General features: G+C 32.1%; 1 protein-coding gene across 1 annotated transcript in view; it reads right to left on the bottom strand.

The window, feature by feature from the left end:
* LOC148606517 (uncharacterized) overlaps positions 1–24,338 on the bottom strand; it is a 55,424-nt gene that overhangs the window by 30,000 nt on the left and 1,086 nt on the right. The window contains exons 2-21 of the mRNA XM_088546114.1: positions 23,689–23,764; positions 20,001–20,071; positions 18,730–18,887; positions 18,221–18,257; positions 16,820–17,022; positions 16,335–16,398; positions 15,112–15,308; positions 14,472–14,556; positions 12,960–13,180; positions 12,414–12,465; positions 11,364–11,578; positions 10,726–10,913; positions 9,252–9,377; positions 8,403–8,568; positions 6,936–7,061; positions 6,171–6,263; positions 5,279–5,439; positions 2,323–2,428; positions 1,494–1,609; positions 584–797 (exon numbers count right to left, since the gene is read on the bottom strand). Of these exons, the coding sequence (XP_088402240.1) occupies positions 584–797; positions 1,494–1,609; positions 2,323–2,428; positions 5,279–5,439; positions 6,171–6,263; positions 6,936–7,061; positions 8,403–8,568; positions 9,252–9,377; positions 10,726–10,913; positions 11,364–11,578; positions 12,414–12,465; positions 12,960–13,180; positions 14,472–14,556; positions 15,112–15,308; positions 16,335–16,398; positions 16,820–17,022; positions 18,221–18,257; positions 18,730–18,887; positions 20,001–20,071; positions 23,689–23,690 (2,601 nt within the window). The 5' untranslated portion in view covers positions 23,691–23,764. The remainder of the gene's footprint in view (positions 1–583; positions 798–1,493; positions 1,610–2,322; positions 2,429–5,278; positions 5,440–6,170; positions 6,264–6,935; positions 7,062–8,402; positions 8,569–9,251; positions 9,378–10,725; positions 10,914–11,363; positions 11,579–12,413; positions 12,466–12,959; positions 13,181–14,471; positions 14,557–15,111; positions 15,309–16,334; positions 16,399–16,819; positions 17,023–18,220; positions 18,258–18,729; positions 18,888–20,000; positions 20,072–23,688; positions 23,765–24,338) is intronic.

A 24,338-nucleotide genomic window follows, 5' to 3' on the forward strand; every position in this document is an offset into this window, starting at 1 on the left:
ATTGACCAACAGGAAATGGTATTTGTTTTTATTTCTGTATACATTACCCAGAGCATTTCATCTTGAGAGTTGTGTAAACACTCTGACAGTAGCTAACCTAAGAATTGTACCGATAATGACTGGCTTACTGAAAATGTCAACCTATCAGTCATGACAGATAAAATATTGACAGGACTGATATCTTGAAAGAAAGAATCAGTCCAAATGTTCAATACAAATTTCTTTTTTTTTAATGATGTCTCAAAGGCAGTAGTGCCTCCTCAGTGGCTGACAGAATATTTTTTACTATGGCAGAACTTTCACTTTGTTGGTCCAAATATGCCAGACAACTTGCCAGTAAAAGTGTCTTGATATTATTCAAGTACTCTTGGTTACAGAATCCTAAATTTATATATGCAAATTCAAAAAGTAAAAATCCAACACTGTGTTGAAATAGTACAAAGCAGGACATGTTTGATTGGTCAAATGTTTGTGTCCTAAAATGGCTGAAATATCTGCTATAGAACTTAAACCACAATCAATGTTTAATGTAGAAATGGTAGTACTCTTTTTCATTATGATAGATAAAATATAATGCTCTAACCCTATTAGATATAACTTTCTCTATGATATCAAGGAGCTTTCTGGACTGGGAAAAGACAAGTGTCCTGTGTCCCTCCTCCTTCAGCTTGTCCAGTAAATCGACCAAAACAATTAATTTCCCAGACTCGTTGACGAGGATGTGGTCCTCTACGTTTTTAATCTGATCCACAGCACTTCTATATGCCTCCTCTGATTCTAACTGGTCTTCATCTAATCTGAATAAATAAAGGGAACATTCTGAAAAATGAAATTAATTCTCTTGGTGGTATTCTTCATAAATTGTGGCCATTCCCACCTTCCAGGGAAATTTTACTGGAATAGCCCTAACGAATGTCACTTTTAACTTGCTATCATATTTTTAGCTATCCTAATTCAGAAATTACAAAAAAAATATGATCAATACACATGTACATATCAATATCAAAAGTGGTTTATTCAAAGCAATAGCTAAGCTGATGATTTTATTTATTTACTTTTCAATCACCCTTCTACAATGACACGTTTAAAAACTTAAATCAATACATACAGCTTAATGGCACAAAATGTACAGTGCAAAATAAGAACAATGCTATAGGTCCTTGAACCATCTTCACTAAATAACAGCTTCTTAACTATTTAGTATTGCTTGGCACTACTGCTTCCACATTTGTGAGGCAGAAATTGTATTTTTACCACAATGACCTTGACATTTGACCTACTGAACTCATAGCCAAATAGGTGTCTTTCTACCTATATATACTATATATATACTAAGCACTACTCTGTGCAAGTTTCATTCAAATGTAAAATAACACTCAAAGCTGTTTAGTTTATCAAATATTAAGTGGAAAGGACCCAGCACCAAAGTCAACACAGATCTTGATTAGTTTAAGGCAGGGAACAAAATATAGTACATATGTACTGCAGCATACCCCTGGTCATCAATACCAAGTTGTGCTACAGCTCTGGTAGATAACAGTCTTGGATGGTCAGTTATCTTCTTTAACACTGTAAGGGCCACAAGTGGAGACTTCTTGGTCATCAATAACTGAAAAGATACAATACCAAAAGTATTGTGATACATGTGTTCTAAATATTAATTGATGTGTTTCAGTTTTTCCTAGCTTAGGTAATTTTCTGAAATGTAAAATTAATGGTGAAATTTTGCAGTATATTTTTTTTATCGGTTCGACCTGAAATATATATATATATAAAACTTGCCACTAATATATATTCTTTTAATTAATATTATTGCATGATTTTCTAAATGATCACCAATTCATGGAGGTAGACCTAGGGGAAGAGACACAACTCTTGCAAATCATTGGAATGTTTGAATTCAGCATTTTACATCAATCTCATGTAACTTTGACTGATTTCATTCTCTTTCTAAGGAAAGCTTGATAGTCTTTGGTGAAATTGAATGTGATACTAACATAACACTGATTTCAAGACTTATGTCCCTTACCCTAGGTATACCTCCATAAAACTGCATGAATGGAGATTGATAACAGAAACCATGAAAAAAAAATGCTACAATGTTTAGGTTGACAGTCTATCAGAGCATCTACTTTTTCTCCACACATTTATGTACTCCTATAAAATAATGTCCTAATTGATTTCTATTTTCATGCCTTGGTTTTGTTTAAAAAAAAAAAAAAAGAGTAAGTAAAATTCAAATATGGCATGATAAATCAAGAAATCAATTTTGAATGACCTCATTTGAATGTTTTTTCTTCTCTGCAGGAAAAGTATACAAACCTCTTTGACAGAGTCCAAAGACAAGAAATCATGATAGATTTTCTGTTGTGTCTGTGTCAGATAACACCACATTATTAAATCATTCTTCCTGGTCAATGATGGCATTCTGTAGGGAAAATAAAATATTTATTAATGGCTGTCCTAAGGTGCATGGTGCATGATACACCTATGAATATCATTACTACATTAGTTTTTGACTGAATAATAATTTCTACACCTCAATCTTCAGGCTTGTACTCTTAATTTTCATCAGCTGAGGTGGAAAGCAGTGTTGTTATTAACATGATACATAATTTTATAAAGGAAACCAGATATAAAGCAATTTGAAAAGCACCATTCAGGACAATTTTCCCATCTAGAGTTATTAAGATAAGCACTGCAGCCCTACTCACATAAAAGCAGTCTAATGACAGTATAAAATTGCTTATTGAATCTGTACATGTATAAATATCATTACACTGTACTACATTAGTTTTAAACAAATTTGCAAAGAAAAGCATATTTTATGGATTTCTGATAAAATTTGCCAGTTTTATTTATTGTAATAACTTTTTAAAACATTTTTAATCTACTTTTCACGGAGCCTGAATTAACCTTCAACCAAATAAACTTATCTGAAAGAAAGGGGGTGGGGGTTAGGATGCAAAATACTATGTTTAAGTGTTCTACGACATAGCGCAAATTAGATGTCTACATAAGGTATCACACATAAACATGTTATATATGTAATATGCAATATACCGGTATAGAGTATTTGTATAGAACAAGCTCACTATAATAATACACAGAACTGAATTTACTCAACTAACAAAAAATGGAAATACCATATTTTGGTGTGTATTGTGCGCACTTTTTTATCAGGAAACTAATTTCAGAACATGGTGGTACTTATAATACACCAATACATCGTTTCAACACATTTTTAAATATCTAAGATCAGTCGAAAATTAACCACTTCGAGGGAGTCAACATTGAATCAGAGACTACTTATGTGCTGCCAAAGCATATTTATGGATTTTTCATGAGTTTTTTGTTGACTTGTTACCTTTGTAAGCATAGACTGTCAATAAAATCTTCTTGAACAGAATTTGGTTTTAATTTAATTTTCTCCCAAAAGAACACGGCAGATTACGTTTACAACTGCCATACTTTCGTTCTGTGTATCGATTAACTAATGTCACGTGGTTATAGAGGCATTGCAAAGGGTATTTAATAAGCAATTGACATGTTTATTGAGGGGATTAATTAATCATGACGAGCACACAAGACAATTAATTACCAGTATAATCAAAGGAGATCGTAAATTTGTTTGCGATGTGTATATAATTACATCTTTACGATGTATACGACTTGTTAACGATTTGAAAGAAGTAATTAAAATACACACAAGTTTAAACAATCTAATTATTGAATAAAAAAATCTTGGGCACACTGGTCATACAGCCCTAACATATTTCCACTGGACAAAGTAGTTTGTTTAAAAATAAAATATCATTATTTAGCATCTTATTGAACTCTACTTCATAGTTATTGGATACTCTACTTTTTGATAATATTTGGCTTCCTTTTTTCAGTGAACTAATATCAAAATCCTTATCCAACGAAAAAACTATTAATTTTAAACATAAACCCTTTATGTGTCCCCGATACACATCAGAGAAAATTCTGCATTTCATTATCACGCTTGGCCGAGCTATCAACACACATGCCATATTTGATGACTGTCTGCATTGTTCACTCAGACCCCATAATTGATCCTCCTTCTAGAATTAGCAATCTTCAGAAATTTATTACTCTCAATAGAAACCTTTCAAAGTTAATCAAAACGTATGTCCAAGCTGACAATTTCAGCTATTGTCTACATTACGCATTTCTTACCTGAATAGTAAATTAATACACATAAACATGGACAACACAGATAAATACAAAAAGTAACAAAAATAATATTGTTTATTGAAATAAATACACAAAACAGATGAAATGGTCCCTTCTATTTACAAATAAATTAAAGCCAGAAATATTTCTGGTTCTAACAAGTTACACTACTATCACATACAATACATACATACATCGGTAAAAAGATTTTTATATCAACTTTTAAAGGAAAAACCACTCTGCGCATTATACACACCAAAATATGGTACACCAATTGCTAATGTTGAATACATAAAAAAAAAACAAGAGTAGTAACTGAAAAAGCTTCAATGAAAAAAGGCAGAAAAAAAAATGCAATGACTATATAGAATATAGAATCCAAAACCTTACAGCTCTAATCAAATGAAACAAATATTACCTGTTGGTGTACCTATAAAGAAATATACTTCTGTAATACATGTGTACTACATGTACAGTGAATCATTCAAGTCATAGGCTAAAAGAGAGAGTTCGGAAAGTGGCTTCAAACCAAACAACCTCATTGTATTATTGTAATACAGAAAATGTATTAATTTTAGTGGCGTACTTAAATTTCGCTATTTTTGTAGGACAGATAAGTACCTGTAGTTGATCTATAAAAATTTGAAATGATAATTATTTTTTTAAATTGTAAAAATGATACCTTGAAAAATGTTCATTTGACAAAATCTACAAAGTTAATACATTTTCATTATTGGAAAACATGTAAAAACAATTGAGTGATATTCAGAATCATACCGTACACTCTAGTGGAAATTATAAGTTTAACCTAAGCTGCTGGAACAAAATGTTCTGTTTTAAAGAAAAAAAGAAACTTAGCTATTGTTAAAGACTGTTGCACTAGTATATTCTCATTTCATGTGTTACCACATCTCTGAATAGAATGTCATAATATCCCAGAGACACCAATATTAACCCAAGACCTCCTGAAGTTGCAAAGATTTATATGAATTGAGGGTATTATTGCATGTGATATGGAATATCCACAATATTTCATGAGATATTTTTACACCATGAGAAAGTTTAGTTCATTCATACATACTTTCCACCATCCTCTTCTTTCTTGACCTTGACCCCATCCTTTGTTTCTGTGACCTCTGCTTTAGTTCTCCTTAGAAAATATGGAGCTATGATCTTCTTGAGACTCTCAGCCATCTCTTGTCCCAGTCTTCTTTCTCCAATCGTAGCATCTCTTTCTCTTGCCTGAAAGAAGTATATTCCAAGTAGTCAAAATCTATAATGAAAAAAAAACTTTAAAAAACTGACCATAGTCTACTTTAAATTTTTCGACTTCTCAAGAACTTTATTTGATAAGCTACTATTTGTAAATCTTTTTATGTTTGATCATCTTCTACCGGTGTAATTTACAACACTAAGATATCCTGGTTTTAAGTACAACTCCTCCTTAAAACCAGGCAGAATCTTATGATTAGTGATTCATGCATTTCTGAATCCCAAATATGTTTATATTGGAAATACTTCAGTAGACTTCATAGAAACTGTATTAAAAAAATAAAAGTGCAAATGAAAGTTGCCCACTAGAGATAGTAACACTTAAATTTGGTTACTTTCTACTACAGAAAAGTACATGAAAATTTTCCACCAGATTTTTTGTTCTATAACCAGTCAAAAATATTTCATGATTCATTGCAGATCTAAGGAAATGAATATAGTTGTTTATAGGACAAAACAAACGCATTTGAACAGTTTCATTAATTATCTTGAGATACGATGAATCATCCCCTGCCTGTTTTTTTTAGACCTATACTTAAATACAAAATATACTGTAAAATTTAAATTATCGTGGTATCTGAAAAATCCTACCTAATTACATCAATTACAACTCCGTCACTATTTTACCATAAATACAATACTACAACATTTTTAAGTATTTATTAATTTTTTTTTAAAGTTTACTGACAAATTATTGTTACCCTTGTAATGGGTGTATCATACTCCATCTTGAATGTTCTTGCTGTTCCTAGTAAAGATCCCTGATGTACAAAGTCAAACAATGCCCAAAGTTCCTTAAAAAGAGCAGAGATAACAAGATTAAAGAGCAAAATATCATAAAACTGTCATAAAATAAAATGGCTTAAAATCATTGAAGTGACACATTTCAGAAAAGATGTACGCAGTTAAAAAGTAAGTGTTTCAACTCTGAATGCAGATGCACAGCATGTGTCTGTTGAATATTCCTGTTAGTAGAGATAACAAAATAGAAATATGTTATCAACTAAGTCTGTCAAAAGGGTAACCATTAAAATTATGTAAAAATAGCTCCATCCCTATTGGCAAAGCCGTTAATCATGTCAAGTGGTGATCTTTTTAAACATCAGGCATTTGTAGTTTTGATTTTGGCACACCAAACAAATGGCATAGATTTGGTCTAAAGGACCCATTAAATACCACTATATAAATCATTTTAGAAATAATATTTGCTGTTAAATGGTATATATTCATTTTTGTTTAACTAATTAAGTAACTAATATAAATAAAGGGAAATAACTCTGTAGATTGGACTTTTTCATGTGCCCCTTTTTACTTACAAATTTTATACATAAAAAGAGACAGATATTGTGAACTGAATAACCCTAAATTAATAGCAACTTTAAAAATGGTGTTATTGATATGCATGTGACACCCACTGCCTTATCTTTATATAGAATGGTACTTAGTTAACAGTTTATCCAACAAACCTTTAGATTGTTCTGTATGGGTGTTCCTGTCAAAATGATTCTATTTTTAGCAGGGATAGCATGAACACCTTTAGTAGTCTTGGTAGGATTCTTTATCTTGTGTCCTTCATCTAATATCACATAATCCTGGGAGGAACATAAAAAGATCCCTTTCAGTGCTGCTAATTCATACACACTCAAAAATTGGTAAATTCAGTTTGACAAAGTAAAAATTTAAGTTTCAAATTAAATTTTAAATACCTTTTGTTGCCGATGATGCTCACTCACATAATACTGTGAAAGTACTATTATTCGTGAGGCACCAATTTTCGTGGTTTTTGTGGGTAGGCTTAACCATGACATTTGGTTTCATTGAAAAGGTCATACCCATTAATGTGTATACTGAAAACCTCAAAACCACGAAACCAAGAATCCACGAATTTGGGTTTCTTCCCTTATCCATAAAAAATTGGTATCCACAAATTACTGTGAAAGTACTTTAATTCATGGAAACCAATTTTCGTGGATCAGGGAAGAAACAAAAGTTCATGGATTATTGAATTTGTGCTTCCGAAGTTAATACTATACACATCAACAGGAATCTACTATATTGGAAATGAAATTTTGTGGCGGGACCTTCCCACGAAAACCATGAAAATTGGTACCCCACGAACAATAGTACATTCACAGTAAAGTACTTTCACAGTAGTGTTTTATGCCATTTCAATAGTTTCATTGTAGTTTGACCTGTCTAAGCAAATGCCTGTTTTAAGGTACTCTATGTTTGTTAAGACAATTTGTTTTCAAAAACTATCAATCCACAAAGTATCTCTATGTCCAAAATTCGGATTAGTGGAAATTCAAAGAAGTTTGCTTACTTCTAAATTGAAAGCAAAATTGTTGACATATGTGATCTAGGATTTCAGGAATAATTCCTGTTTTCCCACAGGTTACCTGAGACAGGTTTAAATTTTAAACAAGGATTTAGATCTTGTATGAGAGGCCTTTTTTGAGTTACCATTCCTATTCCTGTCAAGACCATTTCTCTAACATCCTGTCTTAATTAATGTTTCTCACCTTGTGGTTATCATCCAAAATGATAAAGGACAAAATCCCCATAATGGTACACATAATATAAATGTAAATTAATTTAACCTATGACCTTAGAACCACCAAGGGGCTGATTTCAGTCTGACAGGAAGTGACCTTCTATTCAAATCATGTGTTGCAAATATCAACGTTTAAAATATTGGACAACTTGGTCGGCAGGCAAGTTGTCTCAAGTCTACAAGGACTTAAGATGACACACAAATTAATAAAGGCAATATATCTATCAATAAGGTCTCTCTAGCTTATAACTTTATCCACTTACAGGTTACATTAGCCTCATATCATTAAAGACCCCTCCATTACCTAGACTGACAATTTTTTTTCACCAGCTAGCAAAAATTAGGCCATATGACATTAACTGACAACTCCGAAACTTACCCAGACAAATTCTCTGCCATCTTGCTTCCCAAGAGATTCCCAGCTAGTGACAACCAGTCCATATGATGTTAAAAGAACCCCTCCTCTCCTCTGAACTTTAGCAAGAGCTCTTTCCTTCTCTTTCTTACTGCTACCATAATAAGCTTCTACCCTAATACCAGGGGCCCTGAAAAATAACTTGTTTTGATTGTTGTAAGCAAGTAAGTTAAGCCTTATAAAAAGATCTGAAACTATGAATAAAACTCTTTTACTGGATGAAAAAAATAAGCTTTCAAAAATAGTTATAATATTTTAAAGTGTTTTCGATAATCAGTAAGAAATACCCCAAAAAATATCAAAGACTGTATAGTCAAGTTAGTAAAATTATTTTAAAATGGCTTTTTCCAGATACAAAATATTGGTTGCCATTCTGTATATTTTCAAGGGTTTCACTTCTTGACTGCTTACATAAAGAACAGCATTTAGTACAAGTATTTGTCAAAATCTGGCAATGTGAGAAAAATCTTTAACAGGCATGTCAAAAACCCATGATTCTGACCAGTTTGACTGTAAATGTATCAATTTACATGAAATCAGTCAAATAAACATATTTGTGGGTATCAATTTTCACGATATAAAAAAATGAAAAGCATTGTATATTAGAAAATTACAGAGTTATCTGCCCTTAAAATGCAAATAACTCATTTTACCAAAATCACATAGAAAATCTTGTCTTCCTTGATTGTAGTGGTACAAATTAAACTGACAAAGTGATCAGTTATTTCATACCATATTTCACTTACTGCCTGATTCTTAGCAGATACCAATACTTCATGTTATAACTAATACAATAACTAATACAGGTTTTACCATTTCTGAAATTCTTTCTCCCAGTTGACAATAAGTGATACTGGCATGACTATTAAAACTGAACCTGCTTTATCCATATCAAACAACCCTGACAGGAATGATATAATCTGAATAGTCTTCCCAAGGCTGAAATTATCAAATAAAATAAAATGTGTTATTAAAATAATTATAGCAAATTCAATTGAAATGTACCACTTTCAATATCAAAATTTAGAACTTAAAGGAGAAGACTCTGTTATTGTGCAAGATATAAATATTGAAACTAATCTGTTAAATGTTCATGAAAATTAAACGGAAAGAAAATAATTTCCTTTTCTTAACAAAATGATTGTGATTAACAATTAGGGAATTTGAATTTCCTGCGCCTATGGCCGCCACCACGATCGGTTGAGCTGTGATATCACAGCTTTTTGTTTGTAAAGTGAAAGTAAAAAGGTAATTGGTTATGATGCCCGAAGAAAGTGCAAATTTGGGATTTTTCCTCTATAATTTCAATCCACATATTCAGAAGAAGAGATTGAGGCACAACATGTCAGCAAATGTCAGACAACATTGACGAGCTACAGGATTTGCAGCCAAAAGACTAGGATGTCTGAGTAATATATGGCTAATTCCGTAGAATGTTGGTGTTGCCAGCCAAAAAACCTTTTGAGTATTTCTCTCTTATCATTTGTGCAATCCTAAGCTTGACATGACAGCATGTTTTGGTGATTAGATAAACAGGATCATAGAAATATTTATGGAATATTCTTTGTTTACATATTATATGCAGTACTTGCATCAGTATCAAACATACTTGGTGATGTCACAAGCATATCGGAAGCTGTCGGTAAAAAATTGAACAAGTCTGCTTGTGATCTTCCTTCAGATAGGAGAGTTCTGCAAGATGGCTATCCACATATATTTCAAAGATTTTAAATTTTGCATGGCCTTGAACAATTTACAAAAGCGCATTTTGCATTAAAGGTTATTTATTTTTGCTGATATGGATATGATTTTTCTTAAGAGCCTAACTTTTTGCAAAAGTGGTCTTGCCCTTTAATGTTTAAAAAATTCAAAACTTTTTATGCATAAGAATTGTGTCCAAAAGATCATATATATGTATGTGTTCAGCAATAAATAAACTAGTTCTCTACACATATTAGAAAGTAGTTCCAAAGGCATGATATTTTTTGGAGATTAAGCTAGTATATACAAACTTGGTACACTCAGCACCATAGTTTTTAATTGAAATGTATACTTTAAAGTTTATTAAGGGTCAAAAACTTAAACCCAATATGTCTATTTTTTAAAATGAAAGTAGCAATTTTGCTAATCATCTACTTTCATCATTCACTCAATCATTTCTTCTTAAAGGCATTAAACGTATGATGATTTTTTTTAATTATTTCAAGGTAACTGACCCTGAAGACTGCAAAATTTAACATACAAAGCGACGGAGCATTAATAGTGGTTATACGCCAACAAGCCATACCCCATATCGTCTCCAAGGATGCCTCCCTTTCGTTTCTGATGTAAACCCCACATCCAAAGGACAGCCTCTTTCTGATGATCATACAGTTTCTCATACAGCTCTTTATACATGAAGTATCCCTTCCCAACATGCACCATTCCATTCTCATCTTCCTCCACATCTTCATCTCCATGCATTTTGATGTATTGCTAAAATATGATATAAACGAATACAACTTGAAATCTAAAAGCAATGCCATGTTTTTCTCTGTACTTAATCTTAACTGTGTGCACATGTCACTTGAAGTACAAATTGTTCTTTTTTTCATTTTAGCAAGTGTAAGTATCAATTCAAGTTTGTTTTTGCTTACAAAAATATATAAAAACATATATCTTCCACATTCAAAAATTAAAAGGGAGGTAACTACCACAAAATTCAGTTAATCATAAAAATTTGGTCATATGTACAACAACGTATCTAGTCCTAACTACATACAAAGTTTCATCCAATTAAAGACAGGCAAAAACAATGTCACCACACCAAAATGAGGGGGGAGGGGCATAATTCTTTTTTAAGCCTCATAAAATTCTTGATTGATCAAAAATCAATAAAATGATAAAGAACAAGAATCCTCTTCGAACATAAAGATAAGTTGTTACCTCCATCTTTGCAATCTTCTTGGCCAGCTTGTCACTGTGACAAATCTTCAAGGCTTGTCTATTGAGGTCTAATGCAGCTTTAACTTTCCCTTCACCAATTAATTGTTTAGCTTCTTGAACCAGCTTGTTATACTCCTCCATGACATCAGACTTCTCTTTTTTTGGAGTTTTTAATGGAGGTAACACAAATCTATCACTCTGTTCACTTATATTTCCTACAAAGGAGTCAAACTCTATGGAAACAACTTATAATATAGTTGTAGATTTGAGAATTGGAATTTTATCCTATTAGAATCAGAAGAGTTCTTGTTGGCACTGTACATATTGTTATATTACTATGGGTTTTATATATCTTTGCAATTATTTTATCTAGAGGGATACTGCAAACCAACTAATTCGCTTACTTCGAAAATGCTGTCATCAATGATTTTCATTGTAAAAATATGTAATTTTATTTATAATCACAAAATATGTTGCCATAACTTGGGCATCACTCTGAATTCGTGAAATAATGTAGTCAAGGAAATAAGCTGGTTTACAGAAGCAAGTAATCAAGTTGGTGTAAAAATGATAATAGTGCAAGAGTAATCAAGAGAACCAAGGTTATAGTGGTAATCAAAAGAATGTAATCCAGGGACAAAGACCAGACATGGAAAACAGACATACACAACAAAGAACATGAAGTAACTAAAATCATACATACAAAATAACAAAAGCAAATGAGCAACTCGGACTCCACTAAAAACTCGGAGCATGGATCAGGTGCACCGGTAGGGTAAGTATTCTCTGCTTTTCTAGAAACACCCGCCATGCATGGTTCTCCAACCGGTTACAGTGCAGCAAGTTTACACTCAACATTTGTATTCCATAATATATGTATAATAAAAAGTATTTATCAATAGGAACCTACTAAAAATTTTTTAAATGTAACATTCTGCAAGATTTCGGGTTGTCTATAAAGTCTACCAAAATTTTCGATTTATTGCTTTTTTGAATGATTCTCATGTGACCATGTAAAATACACAAGATTGTAGCCTACTCAAGTTTTACCTTCTGTGTGGTTTTCTTCATCCCTGTTACTATCACTTTCTTTTAAATAAGCCTGCAAAATACACTAAATATGTAAAGGAAAACACAACTTATAACCCAACTTACATGCATTAAATCTGGAATGGAAACAGTGAACTAAAAGTTTTACCCACTCTCAGTTTATGGAAAAAGCAGTTTTTGAATGCTTCATTTTCAAGTGTAAAAATACAATACTGTGAAAGATTCCAGGATAAAAATTTTTGTGGTTTAGGAAAAATGTCAGTTCGTAAAATTCTTGGATTTGATGATTTTACAACTCCATCACACAAATGAATGGAACATTTCCATTTTGTTGGAAACCAAATTTTTTTGTGGTTTAGCAAGCCAATGGAAATCATAAAAATTGGTATCCCACATACAATAACACTTACACAGTATGTCACCTTTCACTGCCTCCCAAAAGCAAGTCTGAACACAATACTTCTAACTACATGTACTTATAAAATTATTATCAACAGCTTGAAAATATGTTCACACAAATAAATGATTACTATGAACAAAACAAACCTCTACTTTAGCTATTTTCTTTGCTAATTTTTCACTGCTGTATATCTTAATGGCTTCTCTATAAAGTTCAAGAGCATCTTTAAGTTTGCCTTCATCAATGTACAATTTAGCTGTCTGGATCAGCTGATTATAGTTTTCCTGGTCCTCCACAGACACAGATCTCTTCTTACTGGTTTCTTCTGATGCACTGCTGGACTGTTGAGGTTCACTACTGTTTGTATCTAAAAAAGGAATGTGCAATGCAATTTTTTTTTCTCCAAGCGTTTGTCAACCAATATTGTTTTCTCTCAGATGCCACCTACAGACACTCTAGACTGAAGTTTAAAGATTGGTAAGCACATTTTATAAACAGCTCTATCTCAGTTCCATCGTTTTTACTGATATTTTCTCTCAGGCTACAGATATGATATTGAAGAATGTTGGCAATTTCCAATGATATTACATCAAAACGCCTGTAATATTGCCAATAAACAGAAAATTGCCAGTTTAAAAAATCTCGCCGTATCAGGTTCACTGTGATATTTTCTTGACTTCAAATAGCAGCATGCACACTGGTTTTTGCTTTTGGGTTTCATGTACCTCTTGACTTTTGCATTTGGGTATGCACATTTTTTTTTTTTTGGTGGGGGGGGGGAGGAGGGAGGGTGCAGCATATCTTGAGATTTTTTTAAATCAAGGAATTGCAAACATTGAATAATAATGTTTATATGTTTTGTAAGGTTATGTATTGTCATAATGTGTATTTTTCGTGTTTTCTCTGTTTTATGATACTTTATAAAATTACGTTGGACGTTGCTCTTGAATAAAATTTATATTCACACAACAATGCTTTATTTGTCCTTCAAACACGTTACTTAAATGGCCTCTATTAATAGAATAATTAAACAAAACATGTTTACATTAATAACTTAAGTGACAACGGATTGAAGGAGAAAGAAAAGTCTTGACCAATGAAAAGACGCTACACGCAGACCAGTCCTTTCATTTTCAACAAAAAAAAAATTTTTTTCGAAAATTTACACATTTCAAATATGATTACAATGATGAGACTATTACTTTAAAGATTCAGGACACAATTCAATAAAAATATAATATTTCAACTGTACGCGCATGAATGTTCTGACGTCTACAATTATATGTGCTTAACTTCTTTTGTACGTGAAAAAACATACTGCAGTATACAAATGGGCATGCTGGAATAGGTAGAATTACCTTGGCTGATATCACTTTTAATGGAATTTCTGACATATATTAAGAGATGATTTTACGAGGTCTACAAACAAAGCTGAAATTGGCAAAATCGAAAGTATATATACAGTAAAAAAGGAATTGTAACTGTAAAAATCCCGATTTGAAATAGCAGAATTTCCCTAAAAAGTGGGAAAAAATCACGCCTGTACATCATATGCTTTTCTATTGATAACAAGAATTCAAACAGCTCAATTTTGTTCAGTGATTTATTATGTTTTATTTCAATACATCATCAAGTCATCGGTTTGATAATATATGTACCTTCTGCCGTGTCTGTCTGTCTGTCATTGTTTGTTGTGGAATTTTGTCCATTTCCTTGGTTGCTTCTATTTTGTTCAAGATATTTCTGAAACATCAAATAAACCATTTAAAGTAATGTCAATAAAAATATTTTAAAAAAATGATAAATTTACTATTTTCCCAAAATTATTATATATTCTGAGCTATGTGCATCCATTTTCACAGCTTTTTGAATTTTTTTCAATTCATGGAATGTTAAAGTCTTCACTGAAAATTATGAGAATAACATTTTTTCAAATAGAATATGAAGTATCTGTATGATCACATAATACTATGTTTGGAAACAGGACATTTACATACACATGTATTAGAATGATTTCCCATTTTATGAAAAACAACTTCATGAGCATTTTGTGGTTCGATCAAAGTGCAAATTCAAAGTCCTAGTGAAAAATGACTGACAAGTTAGGATAAAAGCAAGGGCTATTCTACAAGATTTCTTTTTCTTCAGGACTAACAGTTCAGTTCTAGAAATCCAAGGTTCATTACATCAACTATATAATCAATATTATTATAATCTGGTGCTTTGAGAAATCCCAGGTGTTTCAGTGAATTCAGATTGTTATACAAAAGCAGAAATGTTAAAGAAAAATTGTAATACCTCTATTTTACCAATTTTCCTTCCAAGTTTTTCATTGTTGCATATTTTGTAAGCCTCTTTATACATTTCTAAAGCATCTGATATTTTCCCTTCCTCAGCCAATGTCCTTGCAGAGTGAATGAGTTGTTCAAAGATTTCTTTCTGTTCACTAGAAATGGTCTTCTTGGGTGGAGAATCCGATGTGCTAGACTTTGAGCCTAGAAAAGACCGTAAATATTTTAAAACATGTTATAGGCAATATCTATAAAATGGTTTCCCAATATTTTTTCAAAAGCTTAATTGCAGGCATATACATGTATGTTACCGGTACTGAAGGTAAATAAACAGCACCACTAAGGCATCAGCAACACTAATTTTTATGTTAATGTACTTTTCTGTCTAAGAATCAGGCAAAATGTGTATACTGTGTGGAAATAAAATCCAGAGATTTAATTGCAATTTGTATTTGTACCTCATTAGCGCAAAATATAACTATCAATGTGTTTAAAATTTGGCCTTTTTAAGGTATTGACAGACCATATTTAGCTAAAATGCATTATAGAAAATGACAGTTAAATTTTCCAGTACCTTTTCCCTTTGTACGTCAAAGATGCCTCCAGATGTTTTCTAGCTGTGTTGAATATGTTTGAGGGAAAAAAATTTGAGAAATATGATAAGCCACCCATTGCCTGATTCTTACACAGAATGGTATTTAAAGAAAACATTTTGATGAATCATGTTTTATTTTTGTTTGGTTGCTTTCATATTTTGTGTAATTCAATAATATTATCACCAGACTACAAAGAAATAGTATCTGCAAGTGAATTCTAATATGATAATACTCGCAACTTGTATTACTCTTGTTGTAACTTTCTACTTCGATGATACTCACCATTAGGTTCAATCTTGTTTGTAGTCACTCCTAGATAATTCTACTATTGTGGTACTCACCACATAGTTCATCCTTTCACCCCTCCTATGATGATACTCACCACTTGATTTGTTCTATTTGCCCCTCCTGTGACAATACTCATCACTTGATTCGTTCCATTTACCCCTCCTGTGACAATACTCACCACTTGATTCGTTCTATTTGCCCCTCCTGTGACAATACTCACCACTTGATTCGTTCTATTTGACCCTCATGTGACAATACTCACCACTTGATTCATTCTATTTGCCCCTCCTATGATGATACTCACCACTTGATTCTTTCTATTTGACCCTCATGTGACAATACTCACCACTTGGTTCACTCTTGTCATCACTCCTAGCACTTTCTTGATTGCCAACATTCTTTAAATACATCTAAAACAGTAGTAAAAGTTGGTGAATGTGCCTTTCAAAGTATTACTATAACCTATGGATGGAACTACTTTTGGGTAAAAGTCTTACTGCATTATCTACAAATTTTATATATAGTAAGTCTATGTCATATTTACTTTTAAAAACATGACAACCATTAGCGCAATAAAGGATAAAGGTTAAAGATTACTACGTGGTGTAACCTGTACTAAATGAACACCTTTTCGACTGCAGATTTTGTTTGGTTCAGACAGGTGTTTGTTTTAAACAGGTGTTTGGTTTAGACAGGTGTTTGGTTTACCCAGGTTCAAAGCACATTTAAAATACACAAGTTATCAGTTTATTCAAACTTTGATTAAGACAAAATTCCCTAAATCATATAATTTTTTTAAAAAAATTAAAGAACCTATAACACATAAGATACCTCCATCTTAGCAATTTTCTTCTCTAACTTTTCATTGGGATATATCTGCAGAGCCTGTTTATTGAGTTCTAAAGCATCCAGGATTTTGCCCTCTTCCACTAAATTTCTGGCACCAGATATTAGCTGTTTGTATATCTCTTGATTGTCAGGAGAAATAGGTAAATCATTTATAGGTGTTGATGATGAACTCTTTCTTTCTCTTCCTGTAAAAAAGTATTATATTTGAATGTAAATTTCAAAAAATAAATAAAACCATGAATCAAACTTGACCTGTATTTTATTGACAACCTTGTGCTGTTTAAAACGGTCTGGTAAAGAAGTTCTTAAAATTACAACTGGAACCAAAACCAGATAGATAAACTGACATGAGAACCAGTATATTTCTCAAACTCTACAAGTGGATTATTCTGTGAGTTATAAATACTGGTATTGGATAGTATTTTCCATATTTTTTTCATGTTTTGGTACAACAATTTAATGTCTTACTTTTCAGGTAGTTTTTGTGAGCCAACTGCTGTATCTTGTTTTGATGTCCTAAACATTCCCTATCGCTAAGATATACCTCACTTTTAAATTCACCTTAGTTTCATTATCTCCCCTTATAGGCATCAACAGTAATCTTCATCTATACTCATCTACATATGATGCCTTACCTTCCATAAAATTTCATTAAAATCCATTCACCTTTTGTGGAGGTCTTATGTATATAACCCCTAAATTTGGATTATCTCCCTTTACATGAATCTGACCATATTTCAATACATGTAAGGCGAAACCTGTCTAAAAGTAACCTCTTTTTGGATGTTTCAAATAGATTTGGTTGCATTCTTATGTCCCACATGGGATGAAGAGCATAGGTGAGATAAGGTTAGGTTCAGTTTACCAAGGTTAAAATATATCTAAATTAATATAAAGGGACTTTAAAAAGTGTTTGGTTTAGACAAATTTTCGTATTATTCAGGGTTCGCTGTAGGTCTCACTGTATTTTTATGCACATCTATATACATGTATGATGCCCAACCGTCTTGCAAAATTTGATCAAAATCAAATAGCCGTTTAAACAGAGTTGCAATTTAGAAATGAGTGGACAGACAAAAGGATAAACAGTCCCATACATCACAACAAATGTCAGTTTCAGCCAATAGACAGACTGGACTTTCTTAATATTCCTTAAGGAGGTAGACCTAGGATAAGGGACATAACTCTTGAAATCAGTGATATGTTTGTATCATATTCAATATCACCAAAGCCTTTCAAGCTTTCATTTGAAACAGAGTGAAATCAATCCAAGTTACTTTAGTGCTTACATGAGATTGATATAAGGAGCCTGAATACAAACGTTTAAATGATTTGTAAGTGTTGTGTCCCTTATCGTAGGTCTACCTCCTTAAAATAACTTACCACAGGCAGGACTTTTAGTGCTCTCTACCAAGTATGCCTGGAAACACAAAACAATTTGCTTTTAAGTGTCTACTTCAACAACCATGCAGTTCAAACTATTTGTTTTTTTTAAATGAAAAATACCATCACTACCTCACTTCTTTGAATAAACTTTTACTATGACTACTGAAATCAGTGATATGTTTGCATCATATTCAATTTCACCAAAGCTTCTCAAGCTTTAGTTTGAAGCAGAATAAAATGAATCCAAGTTATTTAGATGCTTACATAAGATTGTTGTAAAATGGTGAATATAAACATTCCAATGATTTTTAAGAGTTGTTTCCCTTACCCTAGGTCTACCTCCTTAAGTGACTCTTCTGCATCCCCCCTAAAAAAAAGTGAATATTAAAACAAAACATGGTCTTTGTAATCTAGTCAATTTAAAGACAAAATTTATACTGCAATAAAATAACAATCAATAGAATTTGTGACAACTAATTCTAAAAATGCAGCAAATTGAAATATACCTCCATTTTCTGTATTTTCCTGGCCAGTTTCTCATGATGATACATTTTAATGGCCTGTTTGTAAAGATCTAAAGCATCTTTGATTTTTCTCTCTGTTGTCAGCTGTTTTGCGTTAGAAATCAACTCTGCAAATATCTCTTGTTCCTCTTCAGATAGCTCTGAGAAAAACCAGTATACATTTTGATTGATATTTCATATATTTTAGGTACAAAAATGTAGATTATACCTGATATTTCTAATAGATTGATTTTCTTAGTTTTTCTCAAAGACGACCTTGAATGAACTCAAGAATTTTATTGTAAAAAACATAAGTTACAACTTGATTTTGAGATAATTGAGCCTTTAGAATGAAATTTTTTTACCTTTTATATGGATTCTGCAGAATTTTCATTATTTCGCATATTATTAAAAAAACTGGTAGATAAGACTTCTTACAAATTTATGTAAAGAACATTTAACTGACATTCTTTCATATTTCAAAAAGAAAACTGGGGGTCACTGAACTCTTTTCCTTTTAATATTAAAAAAACTAAAGAACTCAAATTACATAATTGCAAAAATTTTTCCGCTAATTATCTCCCTTTAGAAAGGGCTCTTTAAAGTTCATATTAGTAATTTTACCATACAAATTTTTATGTAAAAAATTATTTTAGAATATATTGAATGAATGATTTTTGCATCATATAACATGTTCATAATACCCCAAGGACACATATTTACACACTTCAAAAAAGCTTCAGCCCCATTATCAAATAAAATGTGGTCCCTTAAACAAATCGCCATCCAAGTTTTTATTGCTACTAATCATTAACCAACGTTAGAATGAAATCCATCAAAAATAGAGGCACTATCCAGGTGACAAGACCAAAGAATTAATTCTTAAATAAGCCACTCTGTCAAAAAAGTAGTGACCCTTCACTGATTTCTGTTAAAATCAAAGTTTGAATGAAATCAGACAAAAACTGGATGCACAATCCAGGCGACAAATAGTGATGGACCAACGGACAGATGGGTCTAAAACATTATCACTCCCAACTTTGTTGCATGGGTTTATAATCACAAATATAATTTCTTTCAAAATTCTTATACAACATATTTGTAGGCAATGTGTATCATATATAATGCTATGTTTTTATTGACATATTTTATTTTATGACAAGTAAAGGTAGTAATGTGCAACAGAAGCTATATATTATTTATATTATTAATTTCATTATTAAAATAATAAACAACAAAAATCAGTTATCTCCTAATACATGTAATATGTTTACCTTTGTTTTGTGAAGATATGGAAACTTTTGACAACCCTTCACCAGCTTCTTGTACATTTTTATCCATTTCCCTACAAATATTTAAGACATATGCAATTTACATGTACATGTAAGTTTTAAGGGTCAAACTCAAGTACATCAGTGTTTAACATTCACCAATCCTGGTACAAGTAAAAATCTTCACTCAGAAAGCAAAAACTTATTGATATCTTTCCAAGGAAACCTTTTGTTGTGTTTAAACTAGAAATACTTTGAGCAAGGTAACAAAGAGAATAAGCCCACCTAAAATGCAGTTGAATTGATAACCAGTACCTTTTTCTTTCTCCCTTTATAGTCCCCTGACAGTAAAAAAATGTCTTTATACATGATGCCCACAATCCCTTGAATCAGGTTAACAGGGAGTTGTATGAAAGAGGTTTTAACATGTAAAAACCCTTAACTTGGATTATCTCCCTTTGGACTTCCTGACAGAAATTTCATTCCTTCATGCACATCTATATATGATGTCCAACCTTCTTATAAAATTTCATCAAAATCCCTTGAGCAATAATGGAGCAGTTGCACTTACATGAATTGTGAACAGATGGACAGACAGACAGGGTAATTCCTATTTACCCTAAAAACTTTGATTGTGGGGGTATAACCTTCTTCATTTAATGAGAATGCTACATGTAAATATTTCAAATAGAAGAAAATTAGCATTACACTTTTCACTTCACTACACAACACAACCTAATACACCAAAAAAATCCAATAACTTTATAAAACAGATGTTCTTTACAACCTGGGCAACATAGCATTGTCATTGAAAACAGTGATGGGGATTAGATGGGGCCATGTGCCATTTATCACATTCCAGCAGAAAATGGCCCATTGAAATATGATTTTCCACCAAGAATGTTAAAGAATGGCCTTTTGGAATTCTAAGGATCATTAAAAATGGCCAGTGTAAAGATATAGATTTTAAAGTAGACTAGAACAAAAAACATTACCTTTCAAAACAAAATGGAATTATACAATTGTAGCAGCTACATGTAAATAACTTTTTTTATAAGTTGTACACAGAATTTATTGCATGCATTCATTATTGATATACAGTTGACTCTCGTTATCTCGAAATTGGAGGGACCAGGAGAAAAGTTCGACTCAACCGAAGTTCGACTTAACGAAATCAATGAAGTTCGAGCAGCAGATAGGGGAGATAACCATGGACGAGAATGACAAAATAAGTACAACTGGATCCAGTTACATATTCTGTGTATACTGGGTTGTCGTAAATTATTTTTGTTATTGTTTGTACTTTGATGAATTCTTGTTTTTCTATGTTTCTATGTTGTTTGAATAATGTTGAATAAAATAGTTTTTTTATTGTCATAGTTATTTTTTTCTAATGACGACTGAAAATTACGCTTTTTAAGTTCAAATTCAAAGCGTAATTTTAAGTTGTCAGAAGAATATAAACTTGTTTCAAATGTGTTAAAGACTAAGATACTGCATAAAATAAAGATAATAAACGATTACAAAATTTATTACAATTTTAAATGATCAAGCACTATATGAACAATAACAATAACATTTGTGGATGAGAAAACAATTTCACAATTTAAAGTCACTACATAAAAGCACTATTCTGCAGACGTACTGGGTGTCATAAACTCTGACATAAACTCTGAAATGTCACTTTGTTTTACACATAAACTTAGTAAATGTTCTTTCATTATGAAATTTGACACATCATTAAATTTCTTTGTTGCAACACTGGAGTTATTCAGAAATTCTAGTTGTGCGGTGATAATGTCTAATGCGGACATAACAGCGGCAACTGGTGGTCGTTTTGGTGCTGGTTCATCTTCTTCGTCGCTAGTGACTGATTCTGCGGCATTTCTAGATGAAATAATGTCTTCGATAATATCGTTGTCGGTCATCTGCGTTGATGTTGACACGTTGTCATCTACTGTTGCATAGGCGTCAAAGTTCACATCGGAGGAAAGGCCAATCCTGCGTAGTTGTGATAGTGGGATATCATCGTCGATTTCATCATCGCTATCGTTGTCGGGAACTAGGTCAGAAGACTGGAAACCGGCATGCTTATAACACCACGTTCAACTGTCATAATTGCGTCATACTTGGTTTCATAAGACTTAGCATCTAACTTTCTTTTTATACCTTTACCTGCTACTGCCGAACCAGCTATCCCCCCGGGTTTTACCCCGGGTCCTTCACTGGTTTGATCAGCATTTGTAATATTGGCTATCCCCCCGAGACTAGGCCCGGGTCCTTCACCAAGATCACGTGTAACAGTATCATCAGAAGACATTCTGAAAGGCATACCAAAAGTCACATTGATACCATTTTTATATGAAATCTCATTAATTTTCTCAAATCAAGTAAAAACATTAAATCCTTTGCTTTCACAGAAACGCCGAAAATGTTCAAGATCCGCTTGGCCAATTGCTATTCATCCACAAGCGTATATGTTTGTTTAAAATTGTAATTAATAAAACATCAAGATTTTAATAACAACAATCTTATTTTAACGACCCATTGAGTTCGGATAACGGTAATTATTTTATACACACCCAAGCGTAGACATCTTGTCAAAAACACAAATGCCGACAATGGTCTTTGATCATTAAATAAAAGAAATCTAATTGCATTAATAAAATATTTCATAGTTTTATTAATTATAGAAATACAGGTAACAAGTCATCAAATCAAAATCATCATCGAAAGGTGTAATAAACTAATTAATGGTGACACAGGGCCTCGACAGGTAAAATGATTTGACACTTTGACATGTAATTTACCCTAATTAGTTCGAGATAACCATTGACTTTTACAAGGAAATTCATTGAAGGGACTTAATTTTCACTTCGAGAAAACCGAAATTTCGACTCATCCAGTTTCGACTAAAAAGAAGTAAAATAACATAGACAAATAGGCATTTTTTTCCGGACTTCGACAAAATTTCGACTTAACCGAAATTTCGAGTCATCCGAGTTCGAGACAACGAGAGTCGACTGTATTTAATCAACTTTCTAAGACCATCAATTTAAATATTTTCAATACATTAATTAGTAAAATTCTCACTGCATAATCCTGTAGTTTGTTTTTTTAAGACTAATTCTACAATTCTAACTTTTTTTAATCATAGCTGAACATCCCACCAACAAGCTATTCACCTGGCAATTCCTCAGTGCTTGCCTCTAGCCATTAGCCCGAAGCCTGTGACTAGTAAAAATTGATTGGGGGTAGTGAACTGATGTTCACCTACTGAGGTATCTTACCTACATTCCTGAATGCTTTGAGTCATTTCGCCTACATTACAATTTTAATGGTTAAGATATTAAGAAATTTCATTTTGTTGCATGAAATACTTGTACAATATATATGTATATTATTAACAGATCTACACACTTGATAAACTACAATAATTACATTTTTATTATCTCAGAAGTACCTCTGCGTTTAAAGTTCAAACAATCACATCCTCACTGTCCACAAATGTACATCACTTCTGAATTTGAAAGATTTTGAGCCATTCATGTTTTGACAAAGGATATACACATGTACATAAATGTATGAAGGACTTCACTCACTCTATCTCTAATATTGTATATCTTGTGAAGCAATATTGAAATTTTATAGTAGTTGTCACCCAAAAATAGTAAATAAGTTTCATACATACATTTATGTATCAAAGGAATCCAATATGAGCCAAAGTTATATGTCTTTGCACATATCTAATATCAAGGCAAAATGACCTGAAATGAAACAACCAGAGGTGAACAAAGAATGTACGTGAAAGGACTCAGTACCCCATTTATTTTGAAGACTTGTCAAGTTGAATGCATGTGTTAGCAGCAATTAATTATTAACAATATCCACAATGCAATGGGATAAATAGGTATTGAGAATTAATTGAGGCTATTGGGCTATGTTGCTAGTCTTTAATACTGTTTATTGCATCTTGTGTGAGAATCAGTGGTCAGTTTCATAAAAATACATCTGTCAAATCTGTCTTAAGTTTTGAAATCGCATATTACCGATATACATTTTCATATTGTCGAGCAGAATTTCCACCATTCGACACTTACAATTTTATATGAAAATTGAAATCGACCAAATTAACTTGGATTTTACTTTTTTAAGTTGGCTAATCCCACTATTTCCTTCCTAAGCATTGAAAGCCTGCTTACTGAGTCGTGCAAAGGTTATTCTTTGGTTTCATTGTAATTAAAACATTGATTATGTGTTAAAATCCATGAAGTTTAACAGAATTATAAAAACAAAATCATATACAACTTTTGTGTTCACTGAAGCATTTTTTTAAAATCT

Source organism: Perna viridis, chromosome 9 (genome assembly GCF_037379345.1).
Source record: "Perna viridis isolate PV_CMFRI_1.1 ecotype Kerala chromosome 9, ASM3737934v1, whole genome shotgun sequence".
In the NCBI taxonomy this organism is placed as follows: Eukaryota; Metazoa; Mollusca; class Bivalvia; order Mytilida; family Mytilidae; genus Perna; species Perna viridis.